Source organism: Myotis nattereri (genome assembly GCF_964212035.1).
Source record: "Myotis nattereri genome assembly, chromosome: 3".
Lineage (NCBI taxonomy): Eukaryota > Metazoa > Chordata > Mammalia > Chiroptera > Vespertilionidae > Myotis > Myotis nattereri.
The window spans coordinates 68,014,644-68,038,254 of NC_138077.1; the positions used below are offsets into that span (position 1 = coordinate 68,014,644).

The 23,611-nt window shown below is 42.3% G+C and overlaps 2 protein-coding genes across 2 annotated transcripts in view; one reads left to right on the top strand and one right to left on the bottom strand.

Annotated features, from left to right (window-relative positions):
- CD96 (CD96 molecule) overlaps positions 1–23,611 on the bottom strand; it is a gene marked incomplete at its 5' end in the record, with an annotated part of 90,908 nt that overhangs the window by 51,963 nt on the left and 15,334 nt on the right. Inside the window, 2 exons of the mRNA XM_081085991.1 lie at positions 8,490–8,545; positions 12,243–12,450. Of these exons, the coding sequence (XP_080942117.1) occupies positions 8,490–8,545; positions 12,243–12,450 (264 nt within the window). The remainder of the gene's footprint in view (positions 1–8,489; positions 8,546–12,242; positions 12,451–23,611) is intronic.
- Positions 2,415–4,118, top strand: ZBED2 (zinc finger BED-type containing 2; the record flags this gene model as incomplete). The annotated part of the gene is made up of 1 exon (XM_081087379.1): positions 2,415–4,118. One exon carries the CDS (start codon positions 2,415–2,417, stop codon positions 3,066–3,068), a length of 654 nt encoding a protein of 217 aa, XP_080943505.1. The 3' UTR covers positions 3,069–4,118.

Sequence of the window (23,611 nt, forward strand, 5' to 3'; positions counted from 1 at the left end):
CAGGAGAAAAGATCTAAATCTGGCTGTAAGACTGACCGTTTCCTTATTTCCACAGATGAAATACTGAAATGGTGATCATTTGTCAGTTAACCCATAATTAGTTTCCCTAAATTTGGACAAAACCTTTCCTAAAAGGCTTTGCAAAGAATCATTTTGAAAGCATTTAGTTTTTTAATCTAGCAAGACAAACCTTAAAAAAAATTATCTATGTCTTTACCAACTCTTCATTCCTATTGGGAGTCTTCCTCCACACCCTTACCCCCTTCCTTTTCATTTGGAATTTTACTCTCAGGCTCTATTTGTTTTTTACTCTGCCTATTTCTATATTTTTCCTATAACTCAATTATTTTCTTCCTGTTTCTTTCTTTTTTTTTTCTTCCTGTTTCTTCTTGGCAGATTTTTCTTCTTAAATTTAAACATGTATATTCACTTATTTATAATATATATGAAAATGTATTTTTGCTTAAATTGTGATTATCCCTTTATTCTTTTTTTAAATATATTTTATTGATTTTTTATAGAGAGGAAGGGAAAGGGATAGAGAGTTAGAAACATTGATGAGAGAGAAACATCCATCAGCTGCGTCCTGCACACCCACTACTGGGGATGTGCCCGCAACCAAGGTACATGCTCTTAACCGGAATCGAACCTAGGACCCTTCAGTCCGCAGGCCGACTCTCTACGCTCTATCCACTGAGCCAAACCGGTTAGGGCAGATTATCCCTTTATTCTATTCCAACTGAGAGAAGGAGCTAATCACATTTACACTTTTCCAATTCTAGTTACATAATATAATAAAGAGCAAATCCAAATTTTTTCTCAATTGGCTATATTTATTTGAATGGGGATGTTTTATTTAATCTTCCCTTTCCTGTAAGTTCTTTGGCTTTTTACTTACTGAATTTACAACTATAGTTTCTAAACCAAATTGAGACTCTTGGTCTGACAATTGGGCAAAATATTTGAAACCACAGATGCCCTTGAGGCATGTGGCTTCTGTCCACATGCACTCCTTTCCCGTTAAATCTCCTTGGCTTGAAAGCTAGACAGTCTAGTCATCTGGAAACAGAACTACGACATGTAGGTGCTGGATTCGCTCTTTTACTACATGACATTTGCCAGGAACATCTTTTTAGTGCTGGAAGGGGTGGAGAAAAAGTTTGCATTTGTATCTGTGTTGCAGAAAAACCCACAGGCAGGGACACACCCATTTGGGAACAAGGCTCCTCCGAAAGTAGGAGGGAACAGGAACTGGAGGTACCTCCTCTGGGGCAGGAGTCAGCTAATAACTAACTGTTCAAGGCACACAGAGCACTCACCCTGCACGGGAGCCACTGGAGACAAGACCAGAGCCTCTGGAGCCTGTAAGTAACCACTTGTGGCTGGTGGGTGTTTCCCAGCTGTTGGGGGTTGCAAAGCTTGATGAATAAGGCTCTCATTCCCTTCAGTAATGACCCAAATAAGGAATCAGAGGTCAGGCTGCTTTTAAAATGTAATATGATTTTCATTTTTTAAAAACCCTTAAAATGTAGTAAATAAGCAAAACATCTGGAGTCAGCTGCTGTCAGGGAGGTCTTATCAGCTGTTGGCTTTGCAGGTGATGGTGCCGGGGAAGGTGGAGCGTGCGGAGCGGCATGCCCAGGACCACAGGCGACACTGAGCCTATGGGGAAGTTCCACCTGTTCCTCCTCCGTGCCTGCCAGTTCCTCCCACTGACAACAGCTAAGCCTGATGCTCGGATGTCTTAGAATCCCGGCCCCAGAGGACTCCGGAGGGATAAGCTGACCTCACACTAGGAAGTTGATTACCCAGCCCCTGGCAGGCTTTGTTGCCGCTGACTGCTTGTTGTAACTGTGCCTGGGAAGCATAAGTCCCTCACATCAGCATCTGTCCTTGCTGCTACCCACACTGAGAGGGACCTGGGGAAGCTCCAGCCTCGGGCATCCTGAACAGCCTGGACACTGAGGCTGTTCGTCCTACCTCCAAACACATTTTACAGGATCTAGGAGCACAGAGACAGTGCAAGCAGCCAGGAGAAAACCTAAAATTTTCAACATTCAAAGACACGGTGGCGTGGTGGATGTAGATGGAGAACAGTGAGCGGACGGAAGAGCTTTGCAATTGTTGCGCTAACGTGCTTTGACTCTGGCGTTGCCAAGGAGGGGTCGGCACGTCCGGAGCACAGAGGGAATGTGCAGGGGAGCCTCAGAGGCCGTTTTGCTTGGCTCTGACTCACCCTGACTCTCCAGTGAAGCAGAAAGGAGAAAACGTCACACCAACCAGGTGTGCCAGCCTTTGACCATTACTGTGACACCCCAAGAGTTGCCATAGTTCCTTTCCAGGTATGCAGTTGGCCTTAGTTGTGGTTCAACTGAGAATTTTAGCTCAAGGAAAGCTGTAGAAGAGGAGGCAGTATGAGGCGGGAGGAGGAGGAAGAGGAGAGAACCAGGATGATGGCAAAAGGGGAGTTACTGATGAAGGAGGAGGAGGAGATCCGTGACATGGGAGAACTGGCTGGCCCTTTTGTGAGTGCCATGCCACCCCCAGTGCCCCACCACAAGGGGACCCGGTTTTCCGAGGCCTGGGAGTATTTCCACCTGGCTCCTGCTCGTGCTGGGCACCACCCCAACCAATACGCCACTTGCCGCCTATGTGGCAGGCAGGTGAGCCGTGGCCCCGGGCTGAACGTGGGCACCACAGCCCTGTGGAAGCACCTGAAGAGCATGCACAGGGAGGAGCTGGAGAAGGGTGGCCACGGTCAGGCAGCACAGCACCAGGACCCGAGGGGCCAAGGGCCGCAGATCCCCATGGGCATCGAGGGCGAGTGGGCCAGGCTCCTGGAGCAGGTGGGCGCCCTGGCTTTATGGGCCAGCCAAAGAGAAAAGGACCTTCTCAGGAGGGAGAGGGCCGTGGAATGGCGGGAGAGGGCTGTGGAAAGGAGAGAGCGAGCTGTGGAGGAGGTGGAAAGGGCCATCCTGGAGATGAAATGGAAGGTGAGGGCAGAGAGGGAGGCCCGCCAGAGGGAGACAGACCAGCTGGCAGCAGCTCACCCCTTCCATTTTGTTTAAACCGGGCTTGGGGAAATCTGTTCTGAAAACACTGACTTTAGATTCTAAGCAAAGAGCCATTTTAGTTCCAGCTTAAATATACAGCAAGGCGATCTAGTGGGATTTTGCTTTTAGGAGAAAGCTTGCATACTCTGTGTTAATATCAGCAAGTTCTGAATTAAGCAAATGTTTAGCTACGGGGTTCCTAGTGTTGTACTGATTAAAACTTTAAAATACACTGATTAAATATAGAGGTTGTGTCACACCTTGGGTCTGTGAGTTGTTCTGGGTCACAATGTACCAGCCGTCAGCACTGATGAGTGAAAATACTGGGATGTATGCCTCGCACTTGGTTTTGGTAAAGCTGGAGGTTTTGACAGTTGAGACTGGTCGGGGAGCTGGAACGTGCCTGCCTGGCCAGTCCCACCAGGAGCAGAACTGAGGCTTCCTGGGGACGAGGTTTTTGCGTGCATCTGGCAGTGATTTGAGAACTGGATACAAAGCTTGTTCTATGGAACTGAGCACTGGAAGGACAAAGAAGCTTGAGCCTGAGGTCTCCAGACCCTTCCGATGTATACCTTTCTCCCACTGTGGCAGTGCTATGACACCTGCTTATATTAAAGCTGTTCCATCACTCTAATCTGTCTGAATCTTGTCTTTTCAACAACTTAACACAGAAATGATTAATGCATAACTAGTGCAGAGAGAATGAAAGACTTTATAACTCATTTGAATTAAATATTAAGAATAGAGAACATAGCCATAGCCAGTTTGGCTCAGTGGATAGAGCATTGGGCCGTGGACTGAAGAATCCAGGGCTTGACTATGGTCAAGGGCACATACTCAATCCCTGGCCCTGGTTGGGGCACATGTGGGAGGCAACCAATCAATGTTTCTCTCTGTGTGTCTCTCCCCATCCCTTCCACTCTCTCTAAAAATCAATGGAAAAATATCTTCGGGTGAGGATTAAAGAAATAGATGACATAAAAATGTATTCATAGTTAAAAATGTAATCTAGTCTCATATTAAGGTCTGTTAAGGGAGAAGGAGTTAGTGAAGAAGAGATGAAAGAAAGCCAAAAAGAAAAAGAAAATGATAGATGGGTAAATAGAAAAAATATGGACCAGAGGCAGAAAAGTTAAAAAGAAAGAAAAAGGGATAAAGAAACATGAAAAGATGAGAGAAGAGAGACAGCTCCCTAGGCAAAATTCACCACAGGAAGATAAAAGAGACCATGGCTGGGAGAGTGAAGGACAGAACATTTTGTTAAATTCTGAGGTCAATTTTAATGAGTGCAGTTGCTTTTATTTTCTTTCCACAGAACACACAGACCACTTGTCCATTTGAGCAGTAAGTTTTGGATTTTATTCCTACCTCTGAAATGCTAACTGCATATCCATCCATTGTTCTCAGAGTTTTCAAAACTCTTCATCATTCAATTTTCAGAGATGTTTTGAAGAAAGGGTGACTAATTGTCCATAGGAAGAGAAAAAGTCCCTGTGTTTAGGCATATCTTTATGCCTAAAATGTTAACTCAGGAATAGAATAAAATCCAGGTGGAAATTACTCTGGTCTTTGAGCTAGAGCTGACTGCTGCTTTGGATGATTCCTCTAGAACCTTTAAAAAAAACTGGGCTGGGAATAGGGAAAACAGAATGGTGAAAGCTGGGGAAGATAAGATGAGATAAAGATGGTAGCATTTCATTATTTTGTAGGTAGTCTAAGCACTCTGTGGGCACTGTGCTTCCTGAAAGTGGACAAGATCCTCATATAATAATGGTGTCTTGCCTCGTTCAGTCCTCACCTACATGGCTCCCTCTTATTGCTTTTTCTTAGACTCCACCAGCAGCTCTAACAACCAGATCCGTCTTCCCTGTGAGCTGCTTGTGGAACAAACACAGTTCAAACACCAGGCTTGTGAAAAACCCAGGCTGTAATGCAGTCCTGTAAATCCCTTCCCCTCACCTCTCCCATAGAAACCTGACTAATGTTAAAGATTTCACTTCCCATGTGGTTTCCCCACTGGGTATAGTTGCCCTCTGAGGTGTGGTGAAAGCTCAGGCCCTCACCACTGCAAGGATGATGTTGGCTGGCAGGCTCATGCCCATACATTTGGACTCAGAGACTTACTGTGCTACATGATGCTAGAAAAAAAGAAAAGGGGCTTCAATACCTAATCTTACACACACACACACACACACACACACACACACACACACACACACACACAGAATGTTTCTTAAGAAGGCCAAGGAATCCCCAAAGATTCAGGCTTTTACAAAACCAAAATTAAATAAACAAAATATCAAATTCTGTAAACAGCGACTAGAGCTTTCCTTTCCAATATGTGCTTTTAGGTTATGGTGTCTGTTTTATATGGTTCTCATTATTCTCTTCCTCCTTAGGCATGTTTAAGCCCAACTGCTTTTGTTTCCTGTTTCATGTCCGGTAGTTTTCTTTATATTTCCCCTCCTAAATTTTTTCAAATATAACAAAGGTTAAGAATGACAAGAACATGATCTATGGAGATGACTGAGTTAAAGTATAAAGCATAGGCCTAAGGAGAGACATGCGGCTTGCGGAGAGACTGCATTGTTGAGTCAGCTCAGAATTTTCATGTGTCTCTCTTGTGCCTTTTTTTGCTGTGTCATCAGAGCTGGGTTAGAGGGCCAGGGGCTCTGGGCTGAGAGGCTCATTGGCTCAGCATCTTTTGCTCTAATGTAAACATCTGCTACGTGGTAGGACCCTGAAGTTTAAGCTGAAGGTCCCTTTTCCATCTCAGCTATGAAGGGAGGTTCCGTGCCATATTGGAACTCTGGTGGAACCTCCCTCTCAGGAACACACAAGAACATGCCATCACAGGTGTAACACTTGGACACCCCTGGCCTGTCTAAGCCTGAGAGGCATCATTGTTACAATAATTTGGGAACTTGTCTATCTTACAGGAAAACTACATTAGCCATAAACTTTATAACTTTAGTATTGCTGGAAAAATACTACTCACAACTGACCAAATGACCATTGCTCTAACACTGCGTGCTGCTTGTGTAGTGATATGTAGCACATAGTAGGCATTTCACATGTTCATGTTGACTTAGAGAGTTAATTCCTAAGGAATGAAGGGAGGGCATAGAAAATTACCACTGCTCAACACCTATGGTAGCCAGGTGGCAGATGCTTTGCATATGTGCTCCCATCTGATCCATACTTCACCCTTGTGAGGTTGGGATCAATGATGAGGAAGCTAAGGAACTGAGATTCCAGGGTCGAGTCAATAAGTGATGGGTAAGACTTCAACCCAGGTCTATCAGGTTCCACAATCTATGTTCCATGTTTTCATTATCCCACACTGTCTCAATCACATAGTAGATTTATGAATATAAATGCAGAGGAAGGAATGGGTGAAAGAGAGTGAGTGAATGATAAATACTGGGAAGGAAAGAAATATTCCCGAGACATTTGCAGTGTGTCCTGTACTTCATTACTGTGCATAAATTTAATTCACCTAAGAACCCTGAAAAGTATGTATTATGACCCCAATTTTAGAGGTGAGTTGGCTGAGACTCATGGGGGTTAACTACTTGGTGAGGATATGTAGTTAGTAAGTGGTCTAATTAGGATTTGACAGTAGTTCTACCTGTCCCTGGAGCTGACTCCTTTCACTGTACCACCTGACCTGGATATGGGCATGCTAAATTCTCACCCCAGCTTTGCCCTTTAGTAATGACTCAGCCAGTTGTTCAGACTCCCCAGGCCTCAATTTCTCATCTGTAAAATGGCAGGTAACCTACCTTTTTTTTGAGCCTCATTGGGAGCATCACATGATGAAAGCATGTGAAAGGGATTTACAGAGTTCATAACTTATTGAAAATGCAATGGAAATTATAAGAATATCAGAGTGAGGAATCATTAATGTTTGGCAAGATGTTAAAAGATCAATAGACAAGCCGTGTCCTGTAGCTGCTTAAATGGATTTGGTAAGAGTTTATTCACTAATTCCCCAGGAAGTAAGTTTCTCCTGTTTTCCCTCTCAGCACCTACGCAAGCTTGGTACAGAAGAGGAAATTTAATAACATGTAAGACAAAGTCCTTTTTTAAAAAATTGGAATTTTGGGGTCCAACTTTATGGTTACATATCTAATTGAGTAATATTACCTATAAACACTGGCACCAAGAACCTACAAGAAGTCTTTATAAGAAACAAAATACCTACCAAATATTATACCACTAGATTATTGGTTTTATTTAAATTAATGAAATGAAGTCCACTGATAAAATTGGGAATTAATTGTGACAGGACAATTTAAAATATTTTCCTATATGCTCAGAACTTCAATAGCAATGATCTAAAAGACTAATACATAAAATCAGCAAAAGACACAAATACTTGAGATATATATATTTCATCTAAAACCATCCCACAGAGTCTGAGCTATAATTCAACTGTCAAATTACATGACTGATATTCAGCAGGACTAGAAATCATAAGTAATTTAATGTTCTTGGGACTAGACGAGACTAGAATATAAGTATAATTTTCTCTCATCCCATGTAATAGGAAATAGAGTTAATGAGAATATTTTTTATTTGGAGTTATGAAAAGCTTGAATAAAATCATAATGCCACAAGACAGTTGATTAACATGCATAATAGTAATATGAACAAAACAACAAAATGGTATTTATTGAGCAATTAATATATGTCACACTATCTACTAAGAACTTTTCATAGGTTATTTCATTTAATTCTTAAAAACAACAATGTGCAGATACCCATCTAATCCCCTCTATATGAGTGGGAAAACTGACTACAAAGCTGTGAAATAACTTGCCCAAGGCCACAGCCAGCAAAGAGGAGAGCTGGCAAGTGAGCTCTGAGCTCAGATTCCAGGTGATTAGAGGCTGGGAACTACCTACAAGAAACTGAAGTCAGAGGGTCTACTTGACTTCCCCTTTTCTCTTGCCCTTTCTCCTGCTGCTAAGAAATAGCTGGGTTCTGAGAGGTACATAAGGACAGCTTTCTTCTTGTTAACTTCAAAATAAAAACAATGGGAAAGCTGGTACAGGAAATGGCTTTGAACAAATTAAATGTCAGCTGAGCATAAAACTCATTCTTTCCCCAGGATTCACACTGCTCTCTGCCCTACTTTTCCTTCACTATCTACTTCAATTTTTATTAAAAAGAAATTTAAGCTATTGAGACTTTTTTTTTTTTTCAGAAAAAATAAGGACTCAGGACCACAGATCACATACTCTGAGAGCCCAAAATCAGAAAGTAAGAATGCCCATTAGGTTTCCAGCTTCAATTCAACTTCCCTTCTACCTCACCAGAAATTAATTGGCTGAGGGCCAAAGAGTAATATCCTTTGGAAAAATGTTCTGGACAACGATGTAACCTCGGCGTGTTATACTATAAATTTTCAAAGGCTTTAATGTGACTCACCTCTCCCAAGACATCCATGGAGTTATTTTCCACAATCATGGGGATTTCTGGCTTAGCTTAAAGGCAAAGAAAACACAGTTAGTGGCACGTAATGCCATCTTACCTGACTACTAGTGTCTGTGTGTGTGTGTGTGTGTGTGTGTGTGTGTGTAAAAAATTCGTCATTTATAATATATTAAACACTCACTGTGTGCCTGGAAGAATGTTAGATTTTTATGAAACAAAGGTGGGCAAATAATCTTCACTGTGCTAAAAGTATTTATATTTTCCTGAAAAATACAGATACATAAACAAGAAATTAGAAAACGCTGAGATAAATACCATAATTGAGGACATATAGGATTTGAAGAAAGCTTTTAAGAGAAACTGCTAACCCAACCTTCGGGAATGAGAGGAAGCTTTTGAAATTTGCGACATCTAATTGATAGTTGAATTATAATTACTACTGAGCCAGGTGAAAAGGGGACTGTGGGGGAGGGGAGGGACAGAAATACAGTATAATGTATAGGCCTCTGAAAGGGACAGGAAAGACACTTTATACTTTAGTTGTTTGGTACTAGAAACTATTAGGAACTATTTCAATGATTTTGTTATCCTGCTAGATTATAGGTGCCTCAAAGCCAGACTGTTTTATTCATCTCTTCATCTCAAGCACTTAACAAAGTCCAATCCAAAGTAGGTATTAATTCTATCATGTTGAACTTAAGTGGTTTCAAGTAAGTTCTTTACAAATTTTTTAAAATTTCATTTTATTTTTATTTTGTTAACCCTCACCCAAGGATATTTTTCCATTGATTTTTTTTTTTTAGAGTGAGTGAAAGGGAGGGGGAGAGACAGTGAGAAGGAAACATTGATGTGAGAGAGACTCATTGATTGGTTGCCTCCCACACACTGTCGGATTTAGCCTGCAATCTAGGTATGTGCCCTTAGCCAGAATCAAACCTGGGACCCTTCAGTCTGCTGGCTGATGCTCTATCCAATGAGCCAAACCAGTCAGTATTCTTTCTTAAAAATTTAAATATATTTTTATTGATTTCAGAGAGGAATGAAGAGGGATAGAGAGATAGAAACATCAATGATTAGAGAGAGTCATTGATTGGCTGCCTCCTGCATGTACTACACTGAGGATGGAACCCACAACCCGGGCATGTGCCCTGACTGGGAATTGAACCATGACCTCCTGGTTCATAGGTCGATGCTCAACTACTGAGCCACACTGGTTGGGCTCAAGTAAATTCTTGAGTACAGCAGACAAAGCCGTCTATGAACCAGTGGAGAAAATATTAAAATATTAAGACCCTGTCACAGGTGCTGTTAATACCTGCAAATTCATTTGACATTTGCCTTTACTTGCTGGTCAAGAGACCTCACCAAGTAGAGGCAAATGTGATACTCTCCTAAGGATTTATTGCGGTTAGGGGAGCACACTGAGTCCACAAGCAGGGCAAACAAGAAATCCCAGAGAGTTTGTGGCGATAACAGACGGGGAGTTGGTGACTGATACCCCAGCTTCTTTGCCTCTGATGTGTGTTCTTCCAGAGTTCCCCAGGGGTTTGAGCTCCAAACCCACAGCTTGATCGTGTACATTCTATTATCTTCCTTCCTCTTCTGATGTTTCAGAGGATTACCTCTCAAACAAAGGAATTCAACCCAAATCCTCCTCTCCTTGCTTTCTTTCAGGAGAACCCAAACCAAAATACAACCCTAAAACACTGAGGAGAGGAGGGGCATTTCTGACCTTCTATTGGCAACAAATACTGTAGAATAAAGGACCCCAAAGAAAGAACAATTACTAAAAATTGCAGGGGTGGTAGAGATTATTTTTGAAGCTCAGGACAATCAGATTTAGAGCTGAGGAGCGGGAATTTGTGATGGCAGGTGACTTACCACTAAGGAAAGGAAAGTTAAAGGAGACGAGTGAGAGAGATGCAGGAAGCCACAGAGGAGCTGGGCAAACGTCCAATCCTTGGTCTGTTAGAGAGTAAAGGCATTGTCAGGAAGAAGAAAAGAGCTGGATTTGGGCATGTAGAATGGGTCTGTGGTACACTTGGGTATTTATTTTGAGGTTTTCATATTTTTATTTTTGGCTTCATTTACTTGAGGAATAATGAAGGAATGCAGAGTGGATTCTAAATGAACTATGTATTGTGCTTCTATGCCAGGGCCATGATGATATATGTTCAGGTGACACCCACAAATAGGTTCAGACTAGATGAGACTATTCTAACACAACCTATCTAGCCCATTTGGTAAAGGAGAAAGTCCAGGAAGCAGAGAAAATCTAATTATATCTACAAGGAGGCAGAATCTCTTATTTTTAAGCATGTACTGGAAGGAGTTCAAAGAAGAAACAGAAATGTTGAGACAGATGTACAGATAAATAGGGAGAAAAGAGTGAGATGTAAAAGTCAGAAGCAGTCAAGACCAAGATGAAAGCATTTTAATGCAGCAAAGAGGACACAGTTTAATTTGACAAGGCAATCAGGTCAAGTTACAGTGCAAAAAACCCTTGGTCAAAAGGGACACAAATTGCATTATTTAGAATTGATATTTCTTTGCACATCCCGGATGGCTGCCTTCATTGATTTGCCAATAGTAAGACCAGATGAGTTGGTTTCATGTTTGTGCTAAGACAGTCACACCTCGGTAAGAGCGCCGAGGGTGATAATCGATAAAAGAGATGAACAGTCTTTCCCAACTCTTCACAGAACATTGTTTAGGCTCCATAAGGAACCTGACCATCAGGGGGCGATTGACTATTTCCTAGCCTGTCCATAGGAAGAGTTGGGGAAGGAGGGCAGGAGGAAGAGACAGAGGAAAGCTATAAGCAAGAGGCTTCAAACTATATTAATCTTGGCTGTAAGCTACTACATCTATATGAACTGCAGAGCTGGCATTTCCTTCAAAATACTGAATTGTGTGACCTCTAATAATAGTGCAATGAGACTGTAAGTAAAAACAAAGATTTTCTTTTTACTTGTTCTGTCAGTTGTGACTTATGTTTTGTAAAGTTATTTTCTTTCCGTTTACCTCATTTTCAAAATCAATTAATTGCTCACCTGCATCACTGCTTTTCTCTTTGCCTTAATTTAGAAATGCTGTTTTAAAAAGCACATTTCTTAGTCACAAAGATGAAAAAAATATTCAAAGCTAGGAGTTTTTGTTTATTAACATTTCCTTGCATCACTGAACAAAATAGAATTTTCACATTTCCCCCTCTCTCCCCAATTTGGACCCTGCAGAGTCAGAGGCCCCTACTGTGGGCGTCCTTGCTGGAGGAGCTGGCCTGAATTCACCCCAGCTGGCTTTGGCGCGGTATGGGGGCGATGCCCGGAGAGCGTCTTTGGAACTCTGTTCATCATCCTTATATTCTCACACTGGCCTTATTCTGTCTTGCTCCAGCAAGCAACTGAGACAATTAGACAGCTAAGCAATTATACTTTGGCAGCTATAATTAAAGAGATTTCCAGTATTCTTAGGAAATATTAAAATTGTAAGTAAGGGAGTGGTCACCAGGAAACTGACCAATTGTGTGATTTCAATCATCTAATAACAGAATTGTTATTCTTTCACTTCGTATCCTCCTCGCCAGCCCCAACATGAAAGGCAGGTATCAAGGTAAACAAAACTCCTGAATAGCTAGCCTTGCATGGCTGCCCTCCAGGTCACAGGCTGTTTCCTCTCCAGGGGGAAAGTGAGGCAGGCAGCAGGGATGGCAGGATGGCGGGGAATCCAGAGAACAAACTCTCTTACCAAAAACCTTGACCGTGGTGGAGCCACTCAAGATTTTGCCAGGCCTGACTGTAACGTGGCAAGAGAACTTCCGGTCATCATCGTGGATTTGGACTGGAGAGAGGTAGAGCCCATCGTCTGCACCTAGCTTGACTCTGTCTTTAAATAATGTGGATTTGCTGATGCGGTGATCCCGGGTGAAAAGTGTTTCCTGAGTTCCATTATCTTCCTGGTGAGAAAAATAGTTACCAGTCATTGAGCACTCAAGTGGGCTAGGTACTCCACAAGTACTAATTTATATCTTGTAAAAAGAGAGATATGAACGAAGGATTAAAATGAAGAGGTACTAGTATATAGTATGTTACTAGACAAAACATCATTACCCTTGACTTTCAGCTAAAAACAATTGTCAGTTTCTCCTAATATGAACAGATACTTGCTGCTCTTCTGTTGAGAACTCCCCCTTTGAATCCTCTATAAGCTGCATATTTGGGGGGCACACAGCACTGGAGCTAATGGCAGATGATAATCCTCATGCTAGATTCAGAAATCTTAATGGCAAGGTGTGCTGAGAAGGCTTTATGTTTTGCCTATAAAATCTTCAACTGAACTGGATAATTATAGTCACCCTCTCTCCCAGTATAACTTTAGAAAGCTCTCATTTAGGTCCCCTCAGGGCCAGGACTAGGATGAGGTAAGGAGACTCCTAGGGCACAAAATTTAAGGAGGCACTTACTCTCAGTGTCTTGTATACGCACCTTGGGCACCTGAGAGTGAGCACCTCCTTAAATTTTATGCTGTAGGCACTTCCTTTCCTCCTCACCTCAGCCTTGTCAGTCCTTGCCCTTCTGCCCTTATTATTTCTATGTTTGTACTGCCTTCAAAGAGGACACATGAAGAGTAGGCTGTAAATGTTAATCTGAGCTTTGGAGACCAGAGATCATTTGGAGTATTTGTTTCCACTCTTCTATATCCTTTCTTGGGTCTGTGAAGAAAAGCTCCCACTGTTCTTGCCCACCTCATTATTTCCATGGACAAGGTCCTGGGGATGTCACAGCACTGGTCCATTCAGTCATTCTGCTGACTAAGGGCCCAGTGAAGAGGGGACTCTAGAGGGGCACAGGACAGAGGAAGGGGTATGTCCTTATACCCTTTAGTATAACAACATGCTCAATTCAGTTGCTTTGAAAACACTCAGATGCATAAATTTATTCTCTGGGGGGTTTGAACTCAGTTGTTCTGGGATGAGCTCCTCAGTGGGGCAGGGCTGAGAACCACGGGTCTAACTCTAAACAACAGGTGGGTCTTACGCACAGAAGCCAGGGGAAATGGAGGGAACTAAAGCGGATGAGGGGAATAGGAATGCATCTGGTGGGGAAGAAGTCATGAAATAATGAGAACAGTGATCTGATTTGGAATCTCTAGTTTAAAAAAATGGGACAGATGCAGGGTGGAAGAAATGGAAGCAGGTGAGTGAGAGAATTCAAGTATGGGGTAGGAGCAGAAACAGTGGAAACAAGAACGTAGACTTTTTGAATAGTTTATATAGATATTTCCAGAATATGCTCAGTAGAAACTCTTATGTAAGACACAATTCTATAAATAACTATGGCTGGGATTGGTATCATCTTTACAAATATGTATATCATACCCTGCTTAAGACCTACTCCTGAAGCAATGCACACACCTTTATTCTCACATAAAGAAGGGCCTATGTGTCTATCCTGCTGTCTTCTTAATGAAGACGTACACAGAAAGTTAAAGGGAGAGAGCTTATATTCTGGAGACAAGGGCTCCAAAAGGAGCCTTAAGAATTAACTGGCACTTGACTCAGCATCTGCAGACCTGGAGCCCAATAATTAAGGAGGCAGGCTCCCCCTACAGGTCTTCCAGCTCAACAAGCTTGATTTTAGAGATCCTGCTTTATGCACAGCGACTGTTTTGGTGAGGATCTTGGAGTTCAAAATGCTGCTTGACCTTTAGTAAATGACTTGCCACCTGGAACATTTCCATCTGTCACTCTGTTGTGGGAAGAAGGGCAGTCAGAGGCCACGGTTGGGGACTGGCAAGGAAAACTACTTTTTCCTTTATTGTGTAGCTGAGTGTGACTAACCTGGGTGGTTTCATTGGTGGAGGAAAGATACAAAAAACAAAACAAAACAAAACAAAACAAAACCTCCCCAAACCCCAGTTTGCTCCAGGATTGTTTGTTTTTCTGGGCAGTTGACTGTTGTAGAGGAAAAAGTTTGTTCCTTTGTTGGGAAAGATAGGATTCAGTTGCAAAGTTATGCCTGGTCACTTACAACATTCAGAGATCCTGAAAGAGTCTAGAATCCCAGTTATAAAAGGGCTAAGGCAAGACTGCCCATGAGTGGCTGCTTTCACGGAGCAAATGGGACGAGAGGCAGAAAAAACTAGTGCAGTCAAGCATTGAAATATCTAGAGCTGGGAAGGGGAGAATAATACCAATATCATGCAATGACCACTATTAAAATTTTATATTCTGACTAGGGGCCCAGTGCACAAAATTCGTGCACTGGGTGTGCGGGTTGGGGGGGAGAGTGTCCCTCAGCCCAGCCTGCCCCCTCTCACATACTGGGAGCCCTCAGGCGTTGACCCCCATCACCCTCCGATCGCCTGATCGGCCCCTTGCCCAGGCCTGACGCCTCCGCCAGAGGTGTCAGGCTTGGACAGGGGACCCCCATCTCCCCCCGATCACTGGCTCTGGCCCCTGCCCAGGCCTGAGGCCTCTGGCCCAGGAATCATGCCTGGGCAGGGGACCCCCATCTCCCTCTGATCGCTTGCTCCACCCCCCGCCCAAGCCTGACGCCTCTGACCCAGGCTTCAGGCCTTGGCAAGGGTACCATCATATCCCCCCAATCCCCGGCTCCGCCCCCCACCCAGGCCTGATGCCTCGGCCAGAGGAGTTGACCCTCATCACCCTCCAATCACCAATCACCGGATCGGCCCCTTGACCAGGCCTGAGGCCTCCGGCAGAGGTGTCAGGCCTGGGCAGGGGACCCCCAGCTCCCCGCAGTTGCAGGCTCCGCCCCTGTCCAGGCCTAACGCCTCTGGCCTAGGCATCCAGCCCGGGCAGCGGGGACCTGCAGTGGCAGCGGGGGGTGCCGCGATCGTGGGCTTAGCTTTAGGCCCAGGCAAGGGACCCCTAGCTCCTGGGACTGCCAGCTTCGACCGTGCCCAGCTCCCATCGCTGGCTCCACCCCTACTCCCTGCTATCACTGGCCAGGGCGGCAAAGGCACCTGATTCTCCGATCATGGCTGGGGGGCAGGGCAAAGGCGGCCCCAGGGCCGCCTTTGCCCTGCCCCCCAGCTCTTAGCTCCCCCCTGGGTTTCAGATCACTGTCAGTGGCAGGGGGCTTCTTCCTGCTTTCCCTTTCGCCTCCCTGCATTGTGCCTACATATGCAAATTAGCCGCCATCTTGTTGGCAGTTAACTGCCAACTAAGATTGGCAGTTAATTTGCATATAGCCCTGATTAGCCAATGAAAATGGTATCGCCGTACGCCAATTACCATTTTTCTCTTTTATTAGTGTAGATTAGTCATAGCTTAAGTTTATTTAGCACCTACTGTTTTAGGCACTGGGCAAAGTTATTCCAAGTCTTATTTACTCCCTACAACAATCTAGAATGAACTGAAGTTAAATAACTTGCTCAAAGGTCATGCAAAATAAGAAGGCACTTAAGTCACAGCATCAAAAAGAAGGGATGCCCAGGACCAGGGACAAGTAAGCCTCAGAGACAACACACACTAATGAAAACCAACCCATCACACACACACACACACACACACACACACACACACACACACACCAAAAACCCACTTCCAGGAGTATCAGAAATGAAAAATTTAAAAGAAATTCCTGGAGGCCAGAGGCCTTTATGTAGGTGGTTGATTACAGAGGTGTGAACAATTTGCTGATTGAAAGGGTCCTTGATACCCTATGACCCTAGGGGTCATAGAGTGTACTTCAGCTGCCACCTGATAATGATAACCTTAGGGTCAGCAGGAAACAGACTGGTAAGAGGTTCTTATTATATAGTCTTTATTCTTATCTGTTTTTCTCTTCTTGTTCTTTTAAGAAAAATTTTTGGCAATTTTCATAGACTTCCAACTTAATGGGCCCTATGATTTAATGGGAAATATAGATTGCACTGGCATACCTACACTAGTCCTGACACTCAATATATGTATTATATGTTCAATTAATGCAAACTGTCCTCCAGCCTCGCTGATGATCAACCAGCTACTTCATGAGTATTCTTTATCTGCCTGATAAACAGAGGCATTATGGAAAGTCATAAAACCAACTCTCTAGAGATTAGTTTTTAATGCATAGTAAGAACAGGAATGTGCTCAGTTTTTCAATTGTTACCTTATTCACACCTCTCAATAATACTGTGAGGTTGGTACTATAATGATCCCGTTTTCTAGATGAGGTAACTAAAACTTAGGTTACACAACATATCCAAGACATGAATTCTGAGACAAAGGAAAGACATGCACTCCTATATGCACTTATCAAAATACCCTTCCAAATTTTGCCTAAGTGGAAAAACAATAAAAATTCTATAATAATAATAAAAAAACAACTTAATGACTACATAACGCAGTGCATTGCTCAATGTGTTCTCCTCTGTCAACTCTTCTACAGGTGGCCGTGGGGGACACTATGCCATGAGGCTCAGGGACCACAGCCTCATTGGGAAACACCGTTCTTTGGACAGTATAGCTGGGTCTCAAAATGGACAAACAGCAGCCTGCCTTTATTTAAATTGTTGATATTTTCTTCATCAGGAATTTTTCCTAAATTTTGATTTTAAAATATTTTATTAATATGTATATCTTGGTGCCAAAACCGGTTTGGCTCAGTGGATAGAGCGTCGGCCTGCGGACTGAAAGGTCCCAGGTTTGATTCCGGTCAAGGGCATGTACCTGGGTTGCGGGCACATCCCCAGTGGGGGATGTGCAGGAGGCGGCTGATCGATGTTTCTCTCTCATCGATGTTTCTGACTCTCTATCTCTCTCCTTTCCTCTCTGTAAAAAATCAATAAAATATATTTTTAAAAAAATATGTATATCTTGGTTACTGATTTTTTCGGCACTCCCTTAAATTGTCATCCAAGGTGTGAGCCCTATTTACCCTAATCTTGGCTCTTAGGTCACACAGCTAGTAAATGGAGGAACCAGGACTTGAAAAAATAATTTCCCTCCAAAAGCCATGCTGTTAATGACTTTGTTATATACAGCCTCACAAATGTAGTAGGATAAACAATCCTTGCCTTTTCTGCTTAGAGGCTATTGAGAAGAATTAATGCACAAGAAAAATAAATACAAAACCATACCCCATACCTATAGAAGAGAAATAAACATATAATTAAGTTATGAACAAGAGTTAGGTAATTTGCATGATAAGGGGTCATACTGAATCATGAAACACTGCTTCCCTGTGTCCCTTAAAGACCTGACAAACCTGGGAATGAGTGGTGGAGGTTTTACTGTTTTTTTACTAGAATCAGAATTGCCAATCCAGAAAAGGGACATTGTTACTATTTGATTTCATGACATTATTTCATCCCTGACATTATTTCGTCCCTGGGATGCCGCAAGCTCTGAGTCAGAGCTGGCGGTGTTGACTACAACACATGGTGGGTGTTGAGTGCCTATAGCTCATTCAGTAAATTCGGTTAACTGTATTGCCTGCTACTTCTGTATCTCCACACTGCTTCCTATCTTTACACCCCCTGTTTATTCTCCATCCAGCCAGTGCTGTCCAAGCAGCTGCTTGTGAAGCCCCCAGGCCCACTCTGTAGGGCACCAGAACAATATTTTTCTAATCATCACAATTATTGTCAACACTTTGTAGGTTGGCTGGCACTTTAAGTTTGATTATGATGAAGACAAGTAGAGGCTACTGTCATCTGGTAGAAGGCAGCTGTTTTGTTTTCTGAATTGCTAGGCTTCTCATAGGCATGGAAAACCAGCATTGTTCATTAGCACCATTTATCTTTTAGTTTAGCTATAAAACATCAAAAATATTAAAGAACAGTATATCTATAAACATACATTTATAGATAAAAAGTTTAAAAATATAAGCATCTAGGTTTTTTAAAATGTTCTTATTGATTTTTAGAGAGAGAGGAATGGAGAGGGATAGAAAGATAGAAACATAAATGAGAGAGAAACATCATCAATCGACTGTCTTCTGCATACTCGCCTCTGGGGACTTATTCCCAGGCACGTGCCCTTACCAGGAATTGAACTGTGATCTCTTTGTTCCTGGGTCAACGCTTAGCCACTTAGCCACACCAGCCAGGCAGCATCTAGGTTTTAGTTATATGCCTTTATCGCTAATATTGAACTGTTTGCTGAAATATTTCTGTCCTTCTTGTTGTGATTTTAAAGAGAAAAAACATGGGTTTCTCTTTATCTACAACTTTGGGAATAAACATTTTTTCCTGCCCCTTATCTCCCCAAATTGTACTCATGGGTCCCAGGGTTTTAGAACATGTCTGTCATTTGCTGGTCAACTGTTTTTTTAAATATTCAGCTCAAACATGATCTTTGAAAGATTTCCCAGGTCCATCTAGTCAGAGTCAAACTATTTTCCCTCTTTTTTAAAAAAAAATTATCAAAATTGTATTTCATGGTAGGAAATATGTCCAATATAGTTTGTATCCCTGTAGGAGCTAGTACCCAAAACAGATTTGCATATGTTTACTGGATTGAATTGAAATTTATACTGTGGGAAATCAGGATGATCGTTTGGAATAAAAACAGAATATTAGATATATGTAGAAGCTCCCAGGACAAGCCTGCAGAATTTCCCTGATGAATGTATGTTTGTGCCCCAGGACATAAATGGGAAACATATCACTTGTCCTTTCTCTACCAACTGCATCCCATCTAAACATTCATATATTGTGCGATTTCTAATATATCACCTGCCATTCACTCAGACCTTCAGTGTCCACTGAAGGGTTAACCCTTGGTGCTCACTTAGCTACCTTCCATGCTAGATCAATGTTGGATACCCTAATTGTGCCTGACGCCTGTCTACTTCAGTGTAGTCACAATTCGGGAAATTAACTTCCCCAAATGCAAAGGATCTGCCCATGAACACATTTAGCACAGCCTTCATATGGGGTCAGATACATATACCAAATAATTTTCTAAAGTTAACAGAGAATCCTAATAATCTCCATGAGGGTCATAACTGATTTAATTAGATGCTATAAAATGCTACACATAGGAGGGCATATTTTTTATTTTCCAGTGACCTAGATTAAAATAATTTTAGTTTGTAAAATTGTTTGCAGACTCTAATGCAGACTTGAAAATGGGAACGTGCATAGCTTCCTGGAGCTACTGAGTTTATTACAGCAGGTGTCTGTCCTCCTGAGCTCATCTCCCTCATCTCTGAATTTTATAAAAACCACATTATATAATGTTTGTGAGGACAACTGGCTTATTGCTATGATTGTTATTGCTAATTTAACAAGAGATTAAAGAACTAAAATAGGGATTGGAGAGGATATTTATGTCCTCTGCAGACCTATAACAGTCGTGGCATGAAGTGCTGCAGTTTATTCCTTAATATGAGGAAATTAGATAATTTCATATCAGACTTGCTGAATCCCGCAGCCTCCAACAGCATGGAGCACGGATGTAAATCAGAAGAGCAAATAGATTTTGACATTTAAAAATGGAATGCACAGTAGGAATTTAATCAGCACATTTACCAATATAATATTTCCTTTGAAGAGAGGTTTCTTTCAAAAAGACACCTCCGGTTCTCTGTATCATGAGGCATTGTTTGAAGTGACAGCATGGCTTGAGGTTCCAGCAGAAGTTTAGGATTCACTCTCTCAGTGTGTGACCTTAGGTGCACTCTCTCTGCCCCTCATTTATCCTAACTGTCCTGGCAGGATCCAAAGATGAGGTCTATTTAGTCTTTTTCATTTCTTTAAAGAAAATTACTAGATAAGGATGCCGTACCATTTATCAAGTCACTGACACTTAATGAGCTGCTATTCATTAATCAATCAAATGCACAGCATCAATTTAGTGACCATCAATTTAATATGAGGACAAGGAATAGGACTGTGAGGGAAGGAGACAAAGAGACACAGAGCCATTCCATTATTCACTGAGTGCCTATGTTCTAGGCACTATACCAAATGCTAAGAATTTTTGAAGTGAGTGATAACTTTATGTGCTGGAGAAGCTCATAGTCACACAAGGGACACAGATCAAGTGAAGGCTTTACATTTGCTTGGAAAAACAGACCACACACCCTAAAGATAAGATAAGACACTACCAATCAACTTACTTAGCCAGCAAAAATCTGGATAGTGAAGTTTTACTAAACTTTATTATTATTTATTATTATTAAGCTTTATTATTCCCACTGTTAGTTGAGTTTATGATAATTGGGGTAGAAACTGTTTTCCTATTCGTGGAAAACATTAAAAATGTAAGCCAAGGTATAGAAAGTGCATTTCCATTACTGTAATGTTTAGTATTGTAAGTTTCTGCCCTCCCCCCGCCAGCCCCCCGCCCCAGGCCCTCTCCTCTTCAGAACCTTTTCTTAAGAACCAAATTGGATCGCATTTGTTAAGAACAGTTGAATTATACTAACCATAGGCATCATGCCCAGAAAGCCTTATATTTTAAAAACCAAACACTATGAAAAAATAAGAGTGTTTTCTGACCGATAACGAAGAGACATTGGACAATTTAGCACAGTGAGAAAGATACTTTAGAATATTTTTTCCTTTCATTTTACTGACTACTCAAAATATATGTAGCCAGAGAGAAATTATCTGTAGGTTGTATTTCAAGGCCTATTGGCAGGTCAGTTATTTTTGATTTGTCATATCCCCAGAGAAATCTTTTTATATGAAGGGTCTACTTTCCAAGACAGTCCACAAAAATCTAGGTCAACTTGAAATATGAGTGATAACTCATGCAAATGCAGTATTTTGCAAACTATCAGCTGCTAAGTTCATGGATATCTATGGTTCTGTAATAATTTTTAAATTTTGTGTTTTTATTGTGATGACAAGCTAAAAAATAATATAATCATATTCTGGATCATCTAAATGAATACTCATTTTGTGATTCTCAAAATTATGTTTATGATTATCTTTATAATTCCTTTAGTCTTGTGTTATTGTAACCGTGCAGAAACCTTGTTTTCACATTATTGCAGGAGTTCCTGATCCCCCCCCCCCCCCCCCACACACACACACACTTTTCCCCTTTGCCTATCTCCACCCTCCCCTACCTACCTCTTCCTTGGACTTTACCAAATTATTGTCTGTGTCTATGGAATATGCATAGGTGTTCTGTAGCTATTTCCTTCATCTTCTTTATCCAATCACTACTCCATCCCTCTCCCTTTGTGCATCAGCCAGTCTAGCATTCCATGTATTTCTGCTTCTGATTACATTTTGTTCATCAGATTATTTTTTTCATTAGATCCCACATATTAGTGAGATCATATGGTATTTGTCTTTCTCTGACTGGCTTCTTTCTCTCAGAATAATACTCTCCAGGTCCATCCATGCTGTTGCAAAGAGTAAGAATTCCTTCTTTTTTACAGCTGCATAGTATTCCATGGTGTAAATGTACCACAGCTTTTTGATCCACTGATCTGCTGATGGAAACTTGGGATGTATCCAAACCTTAGCTATTGTAAGTAATTCACCTATGAACGTAGGAATGCATATATTATTTCTGATTGGTGATTAGGATATATTCCCAGAAGTGGAATAGCTGGGTGAAAAGGCAGTTCCATTTTTAATTTTTTGAGGAAACTCCATACTGCTTTCCAAAGTGGCTGCACTATTTTGCATTCCCACCAGCAGTGCACGAGGGTTCCCTTTTCTCCACATCCTCACCAGTACTTGTTATTTGTTGATTTATTGTTGCTAGCCATTGTGGCAGGTGTGAGGTAATATCTCATTGTGGTTTTAACTTGCATTTCTCTGATGATTAGTGAAGTTGAGCATCTTTATATATATGTTGGCCATTTGTACATCCTCTTTGGAGAGGTGTCTAATCTTATTTTTTTAAATATTCCCTTTATTTTGATTTTTCCCCCTTTGATTCAAACTGGCCTCAGCCAGTGCCTGGACTCATCTACCTCCCTCCCCTTGCTTAATTATTAAGTCTCAGGACAATGAGGTTCTGGTCAGTATCCAGTAGTCTTGGGTATATTGACTACAGATACAGAGTTTTCAATCATAATAATAATAATATCTTGGCCTCAGTTATGTTTTAGCTCTGGAAAACGGAACAATCCCACAGAACAAATCCTTGTGAAATGGGACAGAACAACCTCCATTGTTCACATCAGGACTAGATGGAATGATCAATTACCTGTGACTCTGGGCTTGGCACCATATCCTTAATAAATCTGTACTTTCTTGGCTGCAAATTCCTGTTCATGTCTTATGGGGCTTTGATGTGTGCAGGCAAATGCCCTTTCAGTCCGGTAACATTATCTGATTTAACAGTATTAGAGGTGGACTATGTATATTGGTTAATAGCTGGCTGCCATTTGATTGGCTTAGAAAATTTCTCATAAAATTCCAGATTTCTGAATTTTGAAGTCAGAAAACAAGACAACTATAGGCCTGCCGATCCCTGTGGCAGTAATAGAGCTAACCAGTGGCTGTTTGCAATATAGGTCCTCCTTCTGTAAGGTACATTTTCCACCTATCTATCTATCTATATAAAACCCTAATACGCATACCTCTTCTCCTTTCACTCTGACTTCCAACCAAACAACTGAACAACCAGTCGCTATGATGTGCGCTGACCACCAGGGGACATGTGCGGAACATGGCAGGCATTGGCAGCAGAGCACAGAACATGGCAGATGTCAGCTGCAGTGGGATGGTGGAGCAGGTAAGCAGGGGCGCCAGACCAAGGTGGGGTGCTGGTCGCTGTTATCTGGGCAAGCCTCTGGTGGTTACTGAAAATTCTTTGCCTGGCGCTGGTCCGATCGATCGGTGCCCTCAGCGGGTGCAAGTGGTGGGTGCCAGCCCCAATCACCCCTGAGGGCTTCTTCACCTCCCCTTGCTCCTGAGGGGTGATCGGGGCAGCAGCCATAGCTTGCACCCGCTGATAGCATCAGCCCCAATCCCTCCATGTCATCAGCAGGTGCAAGCCGGGCCAGCGCCATCAGCGTGTAGGAGCAGCAGCAGTGGGAGTGGGGCTGCTAGCAGACAGGGGACCAGTGGTCATGGAAGGAAGGGCCGGGCAGTGGTGCGGTGGATGGGCTGAGACCCGCCTTGTGCCGACTGCCGCCTCGTGGCCCACAGATCCTTTCAAGGTGCACAAATTGATGCACTGGGCCCCT